Consider the following 20535-nt stretch of genomic DNA (forward strand, 5'->3'; position numbering starts at 1 on the left):
CGGGAAAGACGGCGCGCTCTTCGCTCGCGATTTCCTTCGCGGGCTTGACAGATGAGCGCGGCGCGCCTTCTTTCCTTTCCCCTTGCACATCCTTTACACGCACGCTCCTTCAAGCGCGATTGTTGTTTTATGCGCGATAGAGCGTGTGTGTAAAGACGACTAATGTTAGGTATAGTACATATTTAGCAAAAAAAACAGCTAACAATAAACTCCTGTCCACACTCTTTAATTGAATGTTAATATTATCTGTCCATAATAATGATAATATTTTTAACGCTTTACTCCCAATCAATCTAAATGTAAGCGAAAATGATGCTATATTTACCTAAACAAATTCAACCACTTCAGAATGGCCTTAAAAACGATCTCAATTGTAGGTATTACAATCTAAATTGTCCTGAAATTGGTTTCTAGTGCAACAGCTGACTTTTTCAAGATACTTAAGTTTTCAAGTTAGTTACTTGAGTTTTCCAAGTTTTCCAGTGACCAGATTTTAAACTTATTTTTAGGTGACTACAAAAAGACGTGGCAGACGTAAATATAGGTACTCTTATTCCAGATTTGTTTCCAAAATTAGATACTTAATCAATAATTACAGTATTATCAAATTCATTATTAGAATCACCCATTATAGGTACATTAATTGCAAATAGTGTTTGTAAAGTCGTTTCAAAACTCCGGGAAAAGTTACAAGCCACGACGTAAATCCCGGAACTTTTCGGGATCTTTACAAGAACTTAGAATTAGTAAGTACTAAAGGCCGCCCGCGACTTTGTCCGCGTGGAAACCCTTCCCGTGTAAATCCCGATCCCTCGGGGACTCCGAGATTAAAAGTAGCCTAAATGTTATTCTGAATCTTCAGTTACCTATATGCCAAATTTCATGATAATCGATTCAGTACTATTTACGTGAAAGAGTAACAAACATCCATACATACTCACAAACTTATATTTATAATATTAGTAGGATAACTAGGATTATACGAAAATTCACATAATCATATAAAAGAACAAAAGTTTAATTCGTAAGTCACAGAAAAGCAAAATACTAAATCTTTAATCAATTAAGGTCGTACTACTAGGCCAAGAGTCATCTCCTGGAATGAGGATTGTAACCGAATTTTCTATTGATGGTTTAATTGAACGTTGAGGCGCCCATAGCCAGTTGCGCTCACCGGTCGGTAAAAGATCTCTGGGTTGAGCAACCCTTAGTGCGGTCATACCATAGATGGGTGACCACATACTGGTATTTGAACTGGGCGTCTCAATGCTTCAGAGGGCACGTAAAAAGGGTCCCGGTTGTTGTTAAGCCACGTCAAAGGCCTTCGGGCGGCTTGAACAACTTTGACATTAGGTTGACAACTAACCATACGATAAGAAGAAGAAGAAGAAGTAGAGCGTTAGAGAAACTGACATCCTTCCAGAATTGTAAACTAAACTTTCAGGCACGAAAAGTTAACGATGCTCGATGATGAAGAAACTAACGATAAGAAATATTTTATTCGCATCAAATTTTTTATCAGGCGCATGGAAAGCTTCGTCAATACTGTTACTATAAATACGGTAATAATTTAAAGACTGCGCTATATACTACAATTTTATACGCTGTTTTTATAAATAGTATTTTTCAAAAGCATTACTCACGTTGTTTTATATTTAAATACATAAAATCACGCCATTTTCCTATAGGTGTAGGCAGATATCCCACCACTTAGTACGATTCCAACAAACTTCTCTTGCTCCATTCCCATTCATCTTATCATCCCATACGTCTTGTCATGCAGGTCGGCCGGTAACACTACAGACCTGACATTTTTGCAAGATATTACTGATTTGTGTGTGAGGCCCGTAGCCAGTAGATCACCGGTCGGTAAGCGATCTGTGGGTTAAGCAAACCTTGTCGCGGTCATTCCATAGATGGGTGACCGCATAGTGTTATTTAACTGGGCGTCTCCGTGCTTCGGAGAGCATGTAAAAAGTCGGTTCCGGTTGTTGTCAATTATGATAACAGTCGTTAAGCCACGTCAAAGGCCTTTCAGGCGGCTTGAATAACTATGACACTAGGTTGACCACTAACAATACGATTAGTAGTAGTAGTACTGATATGACCTGAATATGCCTTTCTAGGGCGATTCTTAGCTGTGTAGGTAATTTATTTGTGTCTGAAAAACATACATGAAAGTCCCGGGACGCGGGACATCCTTAATGAAAAACATAACTCATATAATCTCAGCAATAATTTACATAACATCTCACGGATATAGATTATCAAGCTTATTCATTAAGAACGTTTTGGACTAATGGTTGGAAAAATGAAGTGGTTTGCATTTTTATTCCTGCCATTAGTTCTGGCCAAAGATTTAAAGGGATTTAATGAAATTCGTCGGGATGTGCCGTTAGCCGTTAGTTGTGATGTAGAAGCTTGTCAATTGCCTGATTGCAGATGTTCCAGCACCGATATTCCTGGAGGGCTTTTGCCTAGAGATACGCCTCAGGTAATATTACTTACTATAATCATGTCTTGAGGAGATAAGAATACCTAATATATAAAAATTAGACAGTGTTACGTAATTGCATTACTATATGAGACTTCTTCGTCTATAGTTTGAGCTTCTCGCTTTTTGTCGTTCCCGGTAAATGTCAAAAGACTACCTTTCTGTTACTTGGGTCTAATATTGCGAAAAGGCTTAACGCGGTCGTTGAGTACAGGTTAAGCCGTTTCACCGGGTAATGAGAGTAAAGGAATAATAAGCGTGCCGGTGTATTGTGCACACACTTGGGCACGACAAACAAAGTCCTGCATAGTTGGTTGGATTCAATGAAACTGACCGCCGTAGCCGAATATCGGCCAGGAGAACAAAAAAAATGTTTAATGTTAACCAGTATTATCAAGAGCTAAATGTTAAATCTGACCATTTAGGTGCATACTTTTTAGTCTGCGAAAATAGAACCTATGCAATTAAGTATATGCAGTAACACACACAACGCGGAAAAAAGTCCTGCGCGTTACTACATATAATTGCATAGGTTCTATTTTCACAGACTAAAACGTGCGTCACGGATAGTCTGCCCTCTGCGCTGCACCTTAAGAAGAAAGAATTGAGACATTTGATGGTATTTGTATAATTTTCAGTTTGTAACTATTACTTTCGACGATCCCGTGAACCCGAACAACATTGAAATCTACCGCGAGATCCTGTACAACCGTAAGAATTCCAACGGCTGCCCTGCCGGCGCTACATTCTACGTCAACCATGAATGGAACGACTATCGCCTCGTCAATGAACTCTACAACCAGCAGTTCGAGATCGCTCTCCATACTATCAGTCATAATAACAACGCGAGTTACTGGGCTGGAGCAACATACGACATTATGGAACAAGAACTTGGACACCAAAGAAAACAAATGGCCCATTTCGCTAATATTCCTTATGAAAGTCTTCAAGGTTAGTCATTAATAATATTCTCTTTTTTATATCATTTTTGGGTATTTCAAAAGAACATACTGGCTCTCGATGGCAAAGGTTCGAGAACAATATAAATCAAACGGAACCACTTTTCCAATAGGCGGGCTGCGCGTACTAACGATAAAAGTAGTATCAGTTTCAAAATATAATAAAAAATCAGGTTAATCAACTTTTTAAAAATTAATCTCTATCTGCTACAAAAATAAACTCAATTCAAATATTATTATTTTCACCGAAACAAAAATAATGTAAGAATTTTATCATGACTGAAATCAAAATGATAATCTTAATCCATTTCCTTTATTCATTTCAGGTGTGCGCCTTCCACACCTGCAAATGACTGGAAACTCCAGTTTCTTAGTCATGGCTGACTATGGTGTGGTATATGACTGTTCCTGGCCTACGATGCACTTCACAAACCCTGGTCTTTGGCCATACACCCTCGACTATGCGACCACTCAAGAGTGCCTCATCCCTCCCTGCCCTACAGCTTCCATTCCAGGAACTTGGGTCATGCCTATGGTTTCGTGGTTCTATGGTGGATCTTGTGCTATGGTCGATTATTGCGATAATTCGTAAGTTTATCAGAAATACGTATCGGTTTTATGATATATTACGTATTATTCAATACAAATGATAAGTGATGAATCAGTGTTGACTGATAAAGTACCTAATTTCAAAAGTATTAAGAATCCGTTTGAAAAGCATTTTCCCTTATTACCTATTTTTGGATGCAAAATCATTCCTAACATCAGAATATTTAGTTGCACCATGCATAAGAAAAAATCTCCACATTTTGTTTTAGACCTGATGTGAATGACGAAGAAGCCTGGTTCCGATTCATCGTTAAGAACTTTGAGATTCATTACTTGGGAAACCGAGCTCCATTTGGATTTTTCGTTCACGATACATTCCTTGCCGCAAATCCTGCTGTGAAGGCAGCTTTAATCCGGTTTATGGATCTTGTGAACCACATGCATGATGCATTCATGGTAAGATTTTCTTAAAGAGAAAAAAGTGGCCGCGAAATCCAGACTAATTTTACAAATTCGAAAGTCTGTCTAGACAGACAGACTAGACAGTTTGCTTTCTTTCATAGCTAAATCGCAAAACAACATACAGATTTATAATGAAACCCAACTAACTGTTGTCAATAACAAATAAATTCGTTGTATTTAAACGTGCGGGCCATAGTGAAACGCACTGTCGGTGTCACCGGCCATGTATATCCAAAATTATATTACTAATCACACGATGGATGCCTTAAAATGATCAACGACATGACATCTCAAGGATAGCAACAGGACAGGAATCAAGCTAGCCTGGACACATTTAGGGAAGACCCGAGAACAAACGCCATGGAGGTCAAACGCCATGAAAATCTTTGGGAGGGACTTTTACTCAAGAATAGGACTTAAACAAAATACGCGTATCAATTTGCTCATTGTTTGTTCCAGGTAAACTCCATAGATGTTATCAACTGGGTCAAAAATCCGATTTCTCTACAGGAATATAGAAATAAGGGTTGCAATCCTTGGAAACAAGCTGATTGTCAATACAGAATATGTGGACCAATGGACTCTGAGCACAACAATGTAAGTATTTTCTTAGACAATTAATTAGAGAGGTTAGTGTTTTAGATCAAGATACCGAAACGATAATCACTAAATAATTGAATTATGTTGGACTGGTAATAAATAAATAAAGTTTAACCCATTAATGTCCCACTGCTGGGCAAAGGTCTCCAACCGTTATAAGAGAGGGGTTAGGCCTTAAGTCCACCACGCTGGTCAATTGCGGGTTGGGGACTTTGCATACCTTCAAGAACTGTTCTAAAGAACTGTCAAGCATGCAAGGTTGCATCACGATTATTTCTAATTACACACATAACTTCAAAAAGTCATTGGTGTGTTGCCTTGGGTCCGAACTTGCGACCACTGGCGTGGAAAGTATGAACTGGCCTTTCCATTCGGCTATCTCTGATAAAAACCAAAACTTATTTAAATGTTTTTATTTTCTTTCAGGTGGAATACTGGATGCATATCTGCAATGTATGTCCCCGAATTTATCCCTGGTTGGGCAATCCGCTTGGTATATGAATTTTAAACTATAAAGTGCATCAATTCGCCTATGATTTCTAATAAATTATATTTTCTACTTATGTTTCATTATGTTGACACTTCATACCTTTAAAAACTGAAATATCAATGTTTTAAGCGAAATAGAAAGTTTTACCGATACCCATGAAAGTACTACTGCCAGACTTTTGCAAGAATCTTTCCGCCGATAAGAGAACAGGGTAACGCCCAAAAATCTTTACAAAAATTATCAGATTTTTTAAATCCGACTGATACAAGATATTATATCTTTGATCACATGTGATATCATATTTTTTAATTCTATTCGGGGACCTTTTCAATTATGTATCATACTATAAGTTAAAATAACTATATCAATTACTGTTTAAATTTAATTGATTCCTAATCTTATCAGATGATATAGTAGTATAGTAGGAAACAGAAAAACGCGGTTCTTCCGTACCTTTGATTGATGTAATAAAGAACACCGTCAAATAAGTTCCCAGAATTTGTATCAGGAATTAATATCAAAAATGTTCATAAATTACCGGCGGCCGATAAATAATATTATCTTTCAAATCAATGCTATGATAATGATTGATAACGATCTAATCGTCATTCGGTTGCTGTTTTAAGTTAACTGTGTATAAAGGTGACAAGGAAAATAATAATATATAATAATCTTATAGTATTTGGTCACTACGGACCAATAATTTCTATAGATTTTACTCACTCATTACGAAGCCAAATTGTGGCTATGTCTCAAATACTATAAGATTATTATATATTATTATTTTCCTCGTCACATTAGTTACCAGTAATTTCTATAGATTTTAATTTCATATTTGTTTTGATAATATTTGTATATGATATTCTTATTCTCTGGATGATTCTTAACCCTTTGACCGCCACGATCGGCTATACTCGACATATCAGAAATTGCGACGAAAAAATAAAGCGTCGTGAGCATGATTTGTCGAGTATAGACGACCGTGTCGTTTCACCATTTGACATGGTTAATAAAATAGCCTTTAGGACTCCAACGTAGGTTTTCAAGTACGTTCATTAACAAAGGTTTAGGAACTTCTTATTTCCTGACTTTGCAATCAACATACAATCAACACATAATCCATATACAATCAGTCTTGGTTATTTCAATTCGTCTCTCGGCAAACTGTATTGTCATCAACTGATTCTACTATCTAAATTATCTAGCAGTCAATTTAGTTTATAAAGTCAAACAGACAATAAAACATATTTTTCCTAGTACATAAATTTATTTTATTTTCATTTACATCAAATAGTAACTATTCCATATCCAAAATGGTAAATACTAAGCCTTACTGCGATATTTAAAGTTAGACTACATTTTGTTCTGAAACATAATCTAAGCTTTAAACGATTACTTCTAATTACTGAGTGTAGTCTTATATTTCAAAACCGGGTATATTTATACTCTTTATTGAAATATTAGACGAAAGTGACGTCATTTTAACTCCAATTAATATAAAATGTGAACTTTAGGGTAAGAAAGAGACATTGCATTACATTTTTTTACAGTTAATTTGACCTACTGTAAAATCCAAACTGTTGAAATTTTATTGAAATGTTACATCATCACGAGTATAATTTTATGGTTAAAAGGTTAAACAAAGGGAGTAAAAATAGGATGAATTACTTTACTCAATAAGTATTCAACATATGGACTGAAAATGTTTGAAAAACTTGATGTAAAATGACGTCACAATAATTCTGACTTTGAATCCCTAAATACAGATTAAGTACTTAAATATCATTGGTGATACGTTTGAGTCAATGAGAAAAATCACTTACTACTAAGTTACAATAGACAATTTCGAATATTTGACACGTTACAATAATTGGCAAGTGTAAAATTTTTATCATGTCTATTTGAGGTCTTGAAACATTTTATGAAAATTCCTTATTGTTTAAGAAGGAAGAAAGCAACTGATCAGCGCCCCTAACGGATATCGAAAGAACTATTTTCTTCGAGTAAGTTTATGTGTTAAACGATCGCTAGTTTAGATAGAACAAACTGTAAAAATAGTGTTGAGACTGGTTTTAAAGAATCAATGTTTAACGTTATATTTACGTAAAGATCCGTTGAGTAGAACGTAAGAATGCAAAAATATTTCAAGACATATTTCAAAACCCTAAAAAGACAATTCCCTTACATTAAACACATACATTAGCTCTATTATGTTACATAATATCACTATAGAGTATTTACAATAACATCGACGGTTACATGGAAAGTTGTAGACAAAAGTTATCACTAAAAGGAATAAAGCTATCACGTTCCTAATACAATAAGTTACTAATACTAACTTACTGATTCGAATATTTACAACTGGCAGTGTAGACGGTCCTTAGAAAGACTATTATGATTAGACAGAAGAAAAAAAATTGCGCATCCAGTGGACAGACTATAGCATCCGTATTTTTTTTTAAATTATAACGAGTCTACTTACAGTCATCCTATGCAAGTGATCCTAGTAACATGTCAGGACAAAGTCGTTTGTAGCTCACGTTTTTACTTCCACGTTACTTCGAAGTCACTTGACTTATTTTAGATTGTATATTACGTGATGGATATATGTCACTGAAAATCTGTCATTATTATAAATGATTGGAAACAAATAAAAGAATAAACTTGATTGTGAAAAGTTTAAACGCGTTATAGTAAAAAGCTATGTATTTCTAAGAACTGTATACCGATCTTAAACTAAGCATCAATATCATGGCATGAACGAAATCATCTTCCTCATGAGGTAGAAAATCAAATTGTGTAAACAATTACACAATAAAAAATATTTACACTCGGCACATAAATAAGAAATAATGCCTTTAACCTACAACTATAAACATAATATTAACAGAAGCGCTATATACAACTTTGTACATTTAAAAAATAAAATAAGTTAGTAATACTGTAAATAATTTTAAAGCTTAATCTTCAGAAAATAAATGTTTTTTTTTTAATACTAATTAAAATTAATAATCAGTCAGCGATTCGTAAAGAAAATATTTTAATCGTGAATTAAGAATTAAATAAAGATCAGAAAACAAAAGTTCGATAATATTACACATTGAAACAGTAAAGCATTTAAAAAAAAGATTTTAATTCAGAGATTAGTTAAAAATACTTTTATGGAAGATTTAAAATGTCATTCGTTGTATAAACTGCAGAATAAAACGGGTCTACCCACTAGTCCCGTTAAGTTGTCCCGTGGTGGGACAACTAGCTCGATTTTGACCCGGTTGTCCCGTTGCAAGACAAGGGGCACTGTTTTGGTGCCAGTTATAATAAAAATCATGGGACTAATGAGACAACGGACAAGACGGAAGGGTCAATCCCAGCAGTTCCATTGATTTGTCCCGTGATAGGACAACTGGGACAAAATAGCGTTAGCTACCAACGGGACACCTGAACGGGACTAAAAGAATAGACCCAATAAAACTATAATTACAAAGTTAGTTTCTAAAATAAATTATTTGTTCGTTAAGTCGCTTGCGTTTCGATATAAAATAGCTTCTATCAGCTTTTTATCATGTTTAAATTAAATCATTCTTACTTGGCAGGCTTTCAATATTTAAAGTACGTATAAGTTCAGTTGAGTAAAAGCATTAAAATCAGTTACTTATAAATAAATCATTGCGTATTCCCAACAATAATATCTTCAAACACATCAAAATCATGTTCTACACCATTCAAGTCACTAACGATTTCAACACATCATCAAAACTGACATCTTTGCTTCCTACTGAACTATAAAAATGATTCTACTCGGGCCATTACAAACTTCCGAACTACGACATGTCATTTAATATATTCTCTCGCTCGCACATAATATATTATCCTCTCACATACCAGTGATTCTTTAGATTATAACATATTTGTCACATTTGTAAAGGCCCGATTATAAAACCATTATCAAGCATATTCAAAACTGTTTCACTCTTTAGTTACAAACATGATGGTCTCGTTTAAATCGGCAAATCTCGCAGTGCACTCGGCAACACCACACGAAGCGGCAACGGCATTTCTCTTCATGATCTCGTACCCTAGTCTGGTATCCTCGCCCGCAGCATAGAAGACGGCATCCGTCGAGACCAGCTGATGTTCTGTTGCATGTACGACCTCGTGTTCCCAGAATACCAAGTCTGGAAGTAGAAATATATCAATAAAATAAAAAAAACGCTTTAATACTTTGTTATTGGGCTTCTCAAGTCTAAGTAGGTATATCTGTTACTGTAAAAGCCCGAATTGTGGTAAATCCTAAGATTTTCCGGTAAAACCTAAGATTTACCAACTCTCAATGGTAAAAGTCCGAACAATTCTTTTATTTCGAACTTTTACCACTATTCACTATACTATAATATCTATCAATAATAGTTTAGTTACGTGTTCGCCCGTTTTATATGGGTGTTACATTGTAAAAGGAAAAACTTGGGTGAATTTAATGCACTGTCTGAACTTTGGGGCATAATAAGCGGGATGTTATTTATGTAAATCACTTCTCTTCGTGAAGTTATAGCACAACGTCGGTTTGTTAGTTCCGCTACGGGACAATAGATGACACTAGTCGTAACGTAAGTACAATTTGGTAACATTTTCGGTTAAATATTAAAAGACTTTCAAATTGTTCATATAATTTACTTACTCGTCATTAGGTTCGCAGTAATCAGGAGAATCTTCCAAGTAGACCAGGTCGGTTTTATTCGGCTTCTTCATGTCCATGTGCAATGGTCTTAGCTTTCGTATGTTCTTGCCTCTCTTGCGTTCCACCACCTGTAACGATAAGATACAGAGTCATATAAACATAAATAAAATAAACTTTAGAATTTTACCGGCACACACGCAAATATAGTGTGATCCACAACTAATTGTTTCGATTAATTTAATGTTTACAATGTTAATATTGGTATTGTTTATTTTTTTTAGTATGTGAATATTTGTGCATTAAAATGACTATCAAAATTACAACAGTCTGAAGATTTATAGAAAGACTAACAGCTTTTTTTTCACTAATTTTTAACGTAAAACGCTCGCTACTCGATAGTGTTCGATTATTTTTGATAATGTCGTTCGTCATACGTCACAGAATTGTCCTACTTACCTTAACATGCGAGGCTCCCTCATATCTAGTAGACAGCGCATCTCCCACCATACGCAGTTGCGGTAATCGACGCCAGCACACCCTCACTGAGCAGGAGCCTGACATGCCGTGACACTTGCATACCCGCTGCATACGACCACGAACAGCCTGGAAGTAATACATCGACGCATTAGTATTTATAAGAAAAAATAATCTTCAGTCAGTACCAGCAATGTATCATGTTCTAGGAAATGAAATCTAAATGTTTTGTTTAGTACAAGAGTGTTGAAACATGCAATTGTATCGTTTACTTGAAGAACACAATATTTCTTCAAGTAGCATTCCATTTACCGGGTAACACAATATACATAACAACGTTTAATTCCGTTTTTAATGGAGACTACAAACTATAGTTACCGACCTACCCCCGGTTTTTGAGGTACGTTTAGCGGTAGTTTATCTATTCAATAGCGTCTGAGCTCATGTAAAAATGACAGTTTGAATGACCTACTGTATAATAAACTACTACAATACAAAATACGATAACTGAAACTACCGCTAAATGTGACTCAGAACCCGGGCACTAGTGATTCTACAAGTCGCCGACATAGTTGTCTTAGAAATAAACTTGCCAACATGAGTCGGCGGTTAATGTTTTCGGTGTGCAGACTCCATGAAATCGACACACCTATTGGGTTTCTGTTTTTCAATGTACTTAATGTATTTGTTATTAATCTATAGTTCTTACCCTTCGACCAGCCTCGTTATTGTGAAGATTCACAAGTCCTTCATCAGTGTTCTTGTCTTCTTTGGAGTCCGAAAAGTCTTTGCTGAACATCTCTCCGTATCTTATATCCTGGAAAAAGGAAGTTACAATTTCAATTCCTGGATGCACTTCGATTTGATTAAAAAATGTATTAGCAAAATAGCTAGAGGTTAAATTTGGCAAGAGATTGCTATTGTAATTGTTATCGAAAGTGTTAGGAAATCGTCCCACTGAATTTAGTGTGGAAGATACATTCATCGTTCACATACGATACCCTGGTCAAGTCCCAAACGGTTTAAATGTCAAGACCCCCTAAACACCAGACCTAAGACAAAATCCTATATAATTACCTCAGAACATCCTCCCCACTGCCAGTGCCTAGGTGTGCGCTTCCTGACTCGCGAATCACAGGAACACTCGTTCAGTTCCCCGCGGCTACAAGCACGAGCCACTGCATGCGCCAGCGCAGCCGCAGATAAAGCGTGCACAAATGCTGACTCACGGGATTCTGAAAATTAATACATTACACATGAGTATAAAATATTTTTAAAGGGCTAAGATATATTAATTTTAAATATAGAGTTTAATTTCCAGCGCAAAAACAAACAGTAAACTTTTAGTTAATGTCATTCTTGAGGCCGATAATGGACTTAGTCGAACACGTGCATAATGCATACTCTGGCTGTAGTATTGTAAAACCTGTAGAAAAATACCGGACTACTTAAATTTTGGCTCCCAATTCGTCTTTACCAAGTGATATTTTTAAGTGGCACAAAATTAATTCCAACAGACCAACACTGAAAATCCATACATAAGTCCGTTGACCTGTACCATTCCTGATGCCCAGTAACTTAGAACCCTAGCAATCCTTACAATTTCTACTTATTCTCCGATATTTGTAAAGACAGCAAGAGGGTTGGGAGGTCAACAAGACTGGTCGTGTTGTTAGTAGTTTACAGTAAACAAACTGAGCTACTCCGTCAACAACACACACACGTGATCCCAGTAATCGACATATTAAAATAAACATTTTACCAAAATGAAGTTCTATGAAATCTGTCTTGAAGTGAACTTGTGTTAGCTTTGATTCTGTTCAGCGGCGGAAGAACGCGTCAAATAGAAGGCAGTGTTGATTGTAATGATAAATTGTTTACTAATGAGAATAACTTGCAGGATGTATATGACATTGAGAACTTTGTACTTGAAGATTTCAATGATTTCACAAAGTAAGGACATGATATATTATAACTTTCTCCTAACGTAAAATATAGAATTTCCTTATGAACAAACTGTAGAGCTGCACTTCATAGAATGTTAGCAAAAGTTTAAAAAGTTAACATTAAATCTTATAGTGTTTGGAAATTTAATTAACGTTTTACTAATTTACCTAGTTCTAGTACGAAAGACATGTCGATATCTGACAAAGGCAATATTATAATAAGTGATGCAACATCATTATTGAGTAAAAGACTGTAAGACCAAAAGATAAACACAATAAACCAAAATATTCCCACAAAACTTCCCAATCAATCATCTTCAATTCAACAAATGGATGCTCTAAAGATTCCAAAACATTTCATCGCAATGTCTTCCATACTTGTCGGAACATAAACAGTGATGATGACGGACATCGAGACCAACATCAAAGCATGTGGACTCCTTACATTAACTGCACTCAGCTTGGAACTTTTAGGTTTGTAGAGTTGGGTATGTATTACAGCTAAAGTGATGATTTCTAAACCTCTTTATTTGGTTTTGATGATTTTTCAGGTTGTAAAGTTGAAATAATATTGATGCTTTGAAAATTACCTCCGTAAAGAAACCTTACTTTTCTTGTGTCCATAAGATTGGCCGTTAAATCAATCATATGATTGATATAGGAACCCAATCACATTACAATTTTACAATTTATCTAGGACCTTCTTTACTTCAGAATCATCTTTACAGTTACTGGCATTATCTTTTTCACTTGCTTTTTAAAACCATTACTATCCCAACTACTTGGCAAAGGTCTACTCCCAACAAAGGAGAAGTCAGGCCTTGAGTCCACCTCGCTGGCCATTGATTTCGAACCATCGATCACTCACGTGGGAGGTGCAAGCTTACCACTTGGCTCTCTCTTATATACGCGTATACTTATACACGCATAGCTTGCTATAACTAGGGTAACGTGAGGAAATACTTACTAAACTTCAGTACCCCGCCGAATATGTCCGTGGAGTTCTCAACAGTGCTGCAGTTCCACCTGCTGTGACGGAACTGGTGCTGGCATTCTTCCACTGCTTGCACGGCACCCGTCTGGAGCACCTTTAAGATAAAGACTTTGACAATTAGAATAGGTTTAGAGCCTATATCACTCTCTACATTAACTGGTATTTTTTTAGTTATTAGCCCGTACTGTTCCACTGCAAGGCAGTGACCTCTTTTCCCACCTTCCATCATTCTATCATTTGATTGTGGCCAATCTCTTATTTCTAAGATTGCTGCGTTATCGCCTCCCGTCAAACTAGTAGTTAATCAATTCATAATCACTATTACGCTTGGGAGAATACGACAGGTCATTTCAAGGTTTCTTTCAATAGGTTTAGGGTATTTAAAAGTCCTTTCAATCTTTATTAGACAATTAACCTACTTCACAAATTCTCAGACTTAAACTTTTCAAACTAAAGTACCTACTTCATATCACAATACGATAAAAATTCAAACCACGTTATAAAAGTAATATGAGGCGTAAAACCGCGTAAAATATTATTCAAATCGGTGCTTAGTTTTACAACCGATACATTGACAGATTTTAAATGGCAAGTAAAAGGACAAGTTGGTACAAAATGAGGTTAGACTGGGTGGTCGAAACGATTTTGAATGTTGACAAGCACTTGTTTGTGACTTTACTTGCATATATTATCACCAATTAGCTTTATGGCTCTTATGTTTTTAGAAACATGTTTTTGTTATTAAACATGTGTTTAAATATTGCTTAACTACGTCTTGGGTAAGACTATGCATGTTCAATCTCCCTAGGTGTTCGCAGGCCAATTAGAGAGATCGATAGACTTGTCCCTTCAAGAAGTGATTTCCACTGTTCACTTTCATTTATCATCAAATCATTTTGACTATTAAATTATTTTAGAAACTAATTACCTATTATCAAAACATGATAATTTATTTCTAAATTAACATTGAACAACCATACTCTCTAAAATTCTTAAAGAACATTTTCGTTATTTGCTTCAGGCAATTCCAGTAAATAATTTTACAAGCACTAAAGCCACCTGCTTATCTCGAATTACAGCCACAAACTACGAAAGCCAGTCAACAGCTTTAAAATTATTTTATCTCGTAACATTTTCTGCCAGAACACTAATTAGGACATGGATGTTTGAGAAGTTCAAGTGGCTTGCCCTAGATTGTTCACCTGACGGTATTTTTACCGTGTCTCTTATATTTGCCTTGCTTTAATTAAATATACTTTTACTTAGTAACTAAATATGCTGTTAATTCAATTTATGGAGCAACGTTGACTTTTAACTATAGACCCTATTTAAAGTAATAATATAAAATCATGCCTGGTAATACCCGAAGATGAATACAGAGGTGCATGAAATATGTGCACATTTATTTACAGTGTAAGTCCTACATAAAGGGGGGCACCTCTTTTAACTTTTGCCATGTTATATCGGGTAAGTTATCAATAAACATTGGAATGTTGTAATATAAATAAAACAAACTCAGCATCTTGCCGGACCCACGGTTCTACCTCTCTGGATCAGCAGTCGCATTCGCTACCGACCAGACCACAGAAACTGTCAAAAATACCTTAAGTAGTATATTAACTAATCTACCCATCTTATACAAAATCCAAGGTGTAAACTCCCGTAGCACTACTCAACATAAAACTCCTTAATTAGGTGTCCATAACCTACACATAAACTAACAAGTAATTATAACAACTAACATATTAAATCATGCCATAAAATAATTTACCTATCTACTAATTAAGTTTTGACAGTCAAACACTAATTAGTTCTGATGATGAGTTTGAGTCCGTTTTGTATTTATATTCGTTGTTAGTTTATTTGTAAAACAGCTCTCGTTACGGAAGATTTAAGTCCCCGATATTTATAACTTAAAAATGGGTGAGACATTTTCTTTTACAAACCTATAATAAATTTAAGGGATGGTTTTACCACTACTGAATAAGAAGCGGTTAGCTTAACAGTTTGCATTATGTTAGTCTTTTTAATACACTTGCTATAACTTTATCCATCAGATAGGTTATCTAGCACAAATATAAAAGCCGTGACTCATACTTTTACAAACTTACAAAATCTTCTGCAAGGTACTTCTCGAAACGGTAAACTCCATAATAACGGTCAAAATAATATCACACGCTTTCATAACGGCTATCTACATAGAGATAATAAGTCAATGTAATTAATTCAATGAGTTATTTATCAACTACGATCGCCATTAGCTCAGAAATCGTTAAGATTAACATTTACGACATAATCAAAGGATATTGCGAAGTAATTGCATGTTTTATTAAGTAAAATAAAACTGTTTTTAATGGTGCGTTAAGGTAGGTGTTTTAGTTATACGAGCATGGTTAATAGAAAGCCGGGCTGGTTTCCGACGATTGAAACATTCGCTTTAAGACAACTCTTACCTCTAAATAATAAATAAATAATAATAAACAAGATGTGACCATAATTAAATCTTCACTATCCCTCATAACTTTCATCAACATCTTTAATTATGGAATTAAATAGTGTCTGTATCATATTATAACTGATTTTGGTGAAAGTTTACTAGTTGACCCAATGTCAAAATCCCTTTTTTTCATTTTATCTCAAATACATGTGAAATCAACGTAATTATTATCAAGACTTGAAGATATTCTTCAAATCGTTAATACTACACACGCAAATAATTTACTCCTGTATTTAAAAAAAAACAATTTCTTAAACTTTAAACAGTGCAACATTCGCAAACTACTTTTGTCCCTTAACATTTCGTACCACAATTCGTCATTGTTCGCAAAAGCAAAACTGTGGCCTTATTCATATCTGCGATGTGTTTTTACGAGCACCTTAAATAGCTGTTTGTTCCATCTGTCTTTTAGCATTCTCTTAGATGGGATTGCAATCCTTTTGATTTTATTATACTTTATACTTGATTTAATTTTATTAAAACTGACTCATTGGCGTGGTCGGTAGTGTACACGACTGCTGACGACGACGTCTCACGTTTGATTCCTGGGTTGGGCAAAGATTGATCTTTTCAAATTGATATTAAATATTTCTCAATAAAAGCCCGGAGATCAGAAATGATAAACCCGTACATGGCAATAGGCTCGCCCCCTATTAATTGGACTAAAATTATAACCAGCAAAAGATGGGTGTATTTCATACATCTGTTTCTCTTTAACACAACTCTACTTAGGCGCTTAACACACTGCCCCGCACCACGCAGCGTAGCGCGTGAATGCGTGTTCGAACGTTGCTTGTAAGTATCTCCGTTTGTATGGAAAACACGCACAGTCTAACACACAGAAAATGCATCCACGCGCGTTCATGCGGATCACGCGCATACACGCGGAGAAACATGCACCCCTGCGCGTAGGTGCGGGGCGAGACGCAAGGTATGGCACACCGAATCCCGCAGTGCCGCGCGTGATTTTTATCAAGACTATCGTGATGCTCAGTACTGCAAGACCACCACAGAGAACGGCGAATAAATGAGAGCCGCCGTGCGTGAATCTACAAAACACACCTACGCGCGTGAGTGCGCAAAAATCCCGCACGATGATGCAGATCTGCACTCCCGCAGGAACGCGCGTAGGTGCGTCGACACGCAATATGCAGCATGATGCGGGGCAGTGTGTTAATCGCCTTAATGTAACGCAGTCGGGTAAAAAGAGTTTTTTTTTATTTTACTTCCTTTTTTTCAATACTCAATGTTTCAAAGGAGCCCATTCTACAATTGCTAGCATATTTATCTTTAGTGCAGCTAAATATGTAAATAGTAATAAATCGATTAAGTTATCGATACAAATTGTCATGAACAGACAGACACCCACACAGACCTTCACAAACCTTGGTTCCTTTATTTATTAAGTTATTGATCATGCAAATTATATTAAAATATTCTGTGTTAACAGCGAACTGTTAATCCAATCAAATAAATTAAATGAACAGAATAATTTGTAGAAGTCATTTAGTTCTAGTTACCAGAAAAGATTTTTGATTTCATGTACAAACGTTACAAATCCAGAGAGAAAGAATTGCGAATTTTTCATTTTGGAGACCAGAATATAATAAAATGTTCCTTTCGAACAAAGCCAATAAGTATTAGTGGCCAAGATATTAAGACTAAACAGTCTCACTAGTCCCCTTCCCACTATCTCTCTCTCGCTCTCTCAAGCTCCATAACCATAAAAGAAAAAGCAGTCCAGAAGAAGACTATAACCCTTCTAGGGACCTCTTACCTTAATCATAGTATCAGAAAGCATACACAGCTGCTTCTGCCGCTCGACGAGGTACTCCAATCTGTGGCAGTTCTCTTTGTGTAGCGCCGTGAAGGTCTCCAGTGACGTGTTCCCGACCTGTGTCTGCGGACGAGGGGCTGCTAGGTTCCTGGAACAAAGACAATCAAAATCAGTATATATCAATATTCTGTGGTAATATTTGAAACTAATGATTTTCTTTTCTTTTTGGCATTCATTGCCACTTCAAAGGGATTTAAAATAAGATGTGATCGAAACTGAGGCCGGTATCAGTCTTCATGCCCAACGTGTAACTAATTCCATGACATAATTCTGTCATACTATTTCCAGACCTTTGTCTTCTTCAATCCATAAAAAATATGGTATCTTATTCTAAAACCGATTAAGGTCTTCTACTTTACTCTTTTTAGGTAGCTTCTAATAAAATTTCGTATACTAATCCTTCTATAAAAGTTTCCAAGAAAATAAACTATTCAAAATGTCCATTCTGACGAAATCGAAAGTTTAACGTTCAAAGTCCTTTTAAGGCGAAAACACATTTGTTCGTCGAAATAAGCAACAGATTGCACTCCAGTTGTTTAAGTGTTTCCGTTGTACAGAAGGTTTGCTGTTAAGTTTTTTTTATATTGTATTCACCTTTATCAGTTGGACAAGGTGCCTATAGCTGTTTATAGGCACCTTGTCAAAAATTGTGCTAATCTTATGAGGGAGGGGATTTTCGACTTCTGTGGCGCTCTGGTGGTCGCCACTAGTGCGACGGGCTGTCGTGGGTTGAATTCTCACATAAACAAATATTTGAGCGATCCACAAAAAGTTGTTCTGTCTGTTCGTTTGTTCGTATGTTTGTATAAGGTCTCGCAAGACAATTCTTAGACAGCGAATAATGAAGTAAAGGCCAGGTTGAAGGTAGTAGTAGACTATCGTGACTTTTGGTGTTTATCTAGATCAGGATAGTCTGCAACTATTTGAAAGTTATTTGCTGTCTTAGTTTTGCTTTAATTATTGACTTATTTTACTTTGTCTAAGCATTAGCAGTCAACGGCTGCCGAGATGACGATAACTCCGTCTAAGTACTGGTTAATAGTGTGTAATTGGTTAAAATGTCGTCTTTGTCTCTGAGTAAAATTCACGGTACGTTAGCTCAACCAGTCACCCCAACTGTATATGTGTGGAACGAAATGTATCCCGTACGCTGACTGCAAACACTTGACGAACGACAGTTCCTGGCAAACACAGGATAGTGGTTAGTAAGAAATAAACATAGCTAATTTGCTTGTTTTGTAATAAGTCTCCCAACTCGAGTACTAAATGAGTTCCGTGTAATAAAATAACAATGTTGAACATCATCGTGTCGTAAAATGAAAAGCTGCTTAACGTATGAGTACTCTCCAAGAAACAATAGCAAAAATATAAGGTAATTAAAAGTCGAGACGTCCGCTCCGCGCGGCCTCCTCCACTCAAATGCGAAATGCCACTCGAATAAAACAAAACTCGCTATTACCTACCCTCGGCTTTTGTTCCATTTTTGAAAAAATATTCTCTATTCAAACGGACCAATGCGAGGCGGGCGCGGCACGACCGTTGATTGGCCGACGACCTCTCAAGTGCAAGTGGAAATAAAAGTGCTTTGGTAAATGAGGCGTGCTGTCTCTTTCGTGCTCATTGAGCGTGTATGGCGTTGTTTCGCCTGGTTTTTCGTTTTAATTGCAAGCATGAGAGGATGTGTAAAGGGTTGCGGGACCTTGAGTGTTGCACGTGCAACGGAGCTCCGGCGGGGAAGCGCATTCAACGTTTAAATAGGGGGTAGGGATTGTTTACGTCATCCATGATGTGAGATGAGATTTGTGTCGGAGTAATCCCGAGTGTTCCCGAGTACCTTACCGAGGTCAATGGTGCTTCGTGTGTCATTAAGAAGTAATTTTATGTGGATTTTCCTTCGTATTATTAAGAGGTTTTCAGATTTTAATTAGATGGTAGAACCCTTCACTTAGCTAATTGCAGCTGTAGAGCAAGCTTGATAGTTTTGCGGTAAAACTAGTGTAAGTGGTTTTATAGTCTGGTTAAGGGTTCAGTCTCTTTGAGGGGTAATTAGCTGACTTAAATGAATCTAAACGTAAAGAGAGCTTTCCGAGAGTAACTTTAATTATATCGTAGCTTTAAGCGTATTGCAACAGATAAGCAGACTGCATCCTTAGGGCCAGTAACATGAAGTAAAAGAAAGCGACTAGTTCGAAAGAAAAAAGTTCCTAACCACACACGGAAATAATATATCTCTTCACAATTAAAATCAAGGCAGTAGGTGTAATCAGTATACCTAAAAAATATTTACTTTTGTTCAGTTAACAGTTCAAAGTGAATAGTTCCTTAAACAAATACTAGATGGCGTTAGCAGTGTGCAAGTTCATTCTCCTCTCGAGAACAAAATTGAAGTAGTTTATAAACACTCATGAAGAGTGCTTAGACTAACTAAACTTATAATAATATTATTGTATGTATCTTTCATATTTGTTTCTTGTATTAAATCTCTTTATATTTATTTGTTAAGTTTGTGATTAACTGTAAAATAATCTAAAGTACCGAATAGTTGATACCTCTGCTAC

The 20535-nt window shown here is 36.1% G+C and overlaps 2 protein-coding genes across 2 annotated transcripts in view; one reads left to right on the forward strand and one right to left on the reverse strand.

The window, feature by feature from the left end:
- Positions 1 to 2311: 2311 nt before the first annotated feature.
- Positions 2312 to 5594, forward strand: LOC142982992 (chitin deacetylase 8-like). Its single transcript, XM_076129749.1, has 6 exons — positions 2312 to 2494; positions 3133 to 3445; positions 3780 to 4041; positions 4272 to 4458; positions 4924 to 5061; positions 5491 to 5594. The coding sequence occupies exons 1-6, from the start codon at positions 2312 to 2314 to the stop codon at positions 5563 to 5565; spliced, it is 1158 nt and encodes a 385-aa protein (XP_075985864.1). The 3' UTR covers positions 5566 to 5594.
- A 1275-nt stretch (positions 5595 to 6869) lies between these two features.
- The window catches only part of LOC142983273 (protein Wnt-4-like), an 83386-nt gene continuing 69720 nt past the window's right edge, over positions 6870 to 20535 (reverse strand). The window contains exons 2-8 of the mRNA XM_076130204.1: positions 17918 to 18065; positions 13617 to 13737; positions 11781 to 11938; positions 11413 to 11520; positions 10686 to 10832; positions 10230 to 10357; positions 6870 to 9729 (exon numbers count right to left, since the gene is read on the reverse strand). Coding sequence (XP_075986319.1) covers positions 9528 to 9729; positions 10230 to 10357; positions 10686 to 10832; positions 11413 to 11520; positions 11781 to 11938; positions 13617 to 13737; positions 17918 to 18065 — 1012 coding nt within the window. The 3' untranslated portion in view covers positions 6870 to 9527. The remainder of the gene's footprint in view (positions 9730 to 10229; positions 10358 to 10685; positions 10833 to 11412; positions 11521 to 11780; positions 11939 to 13616; positions 13738 to 17917; positions 18066 to 20535) is intronic.

The sequence above is a fragment of the Anticarsia gemmatalis genome, chromosome 23 (assembly GCF_050436995.1).
Source record: "Anticarsia gemmatalis isolate Benzon Research Colony breed Stoneville strain chromosome 23, ilAntGemm2 primary, whole genome shotgun sequence".
In the NCBI taxonomy this organism is placed as follows: Eukaryota; Metazoa; Arthropoda; class Insecta; order Lepidoptera; family Erebidae; genus Anticarsia; species Anticarsia gemmatalis.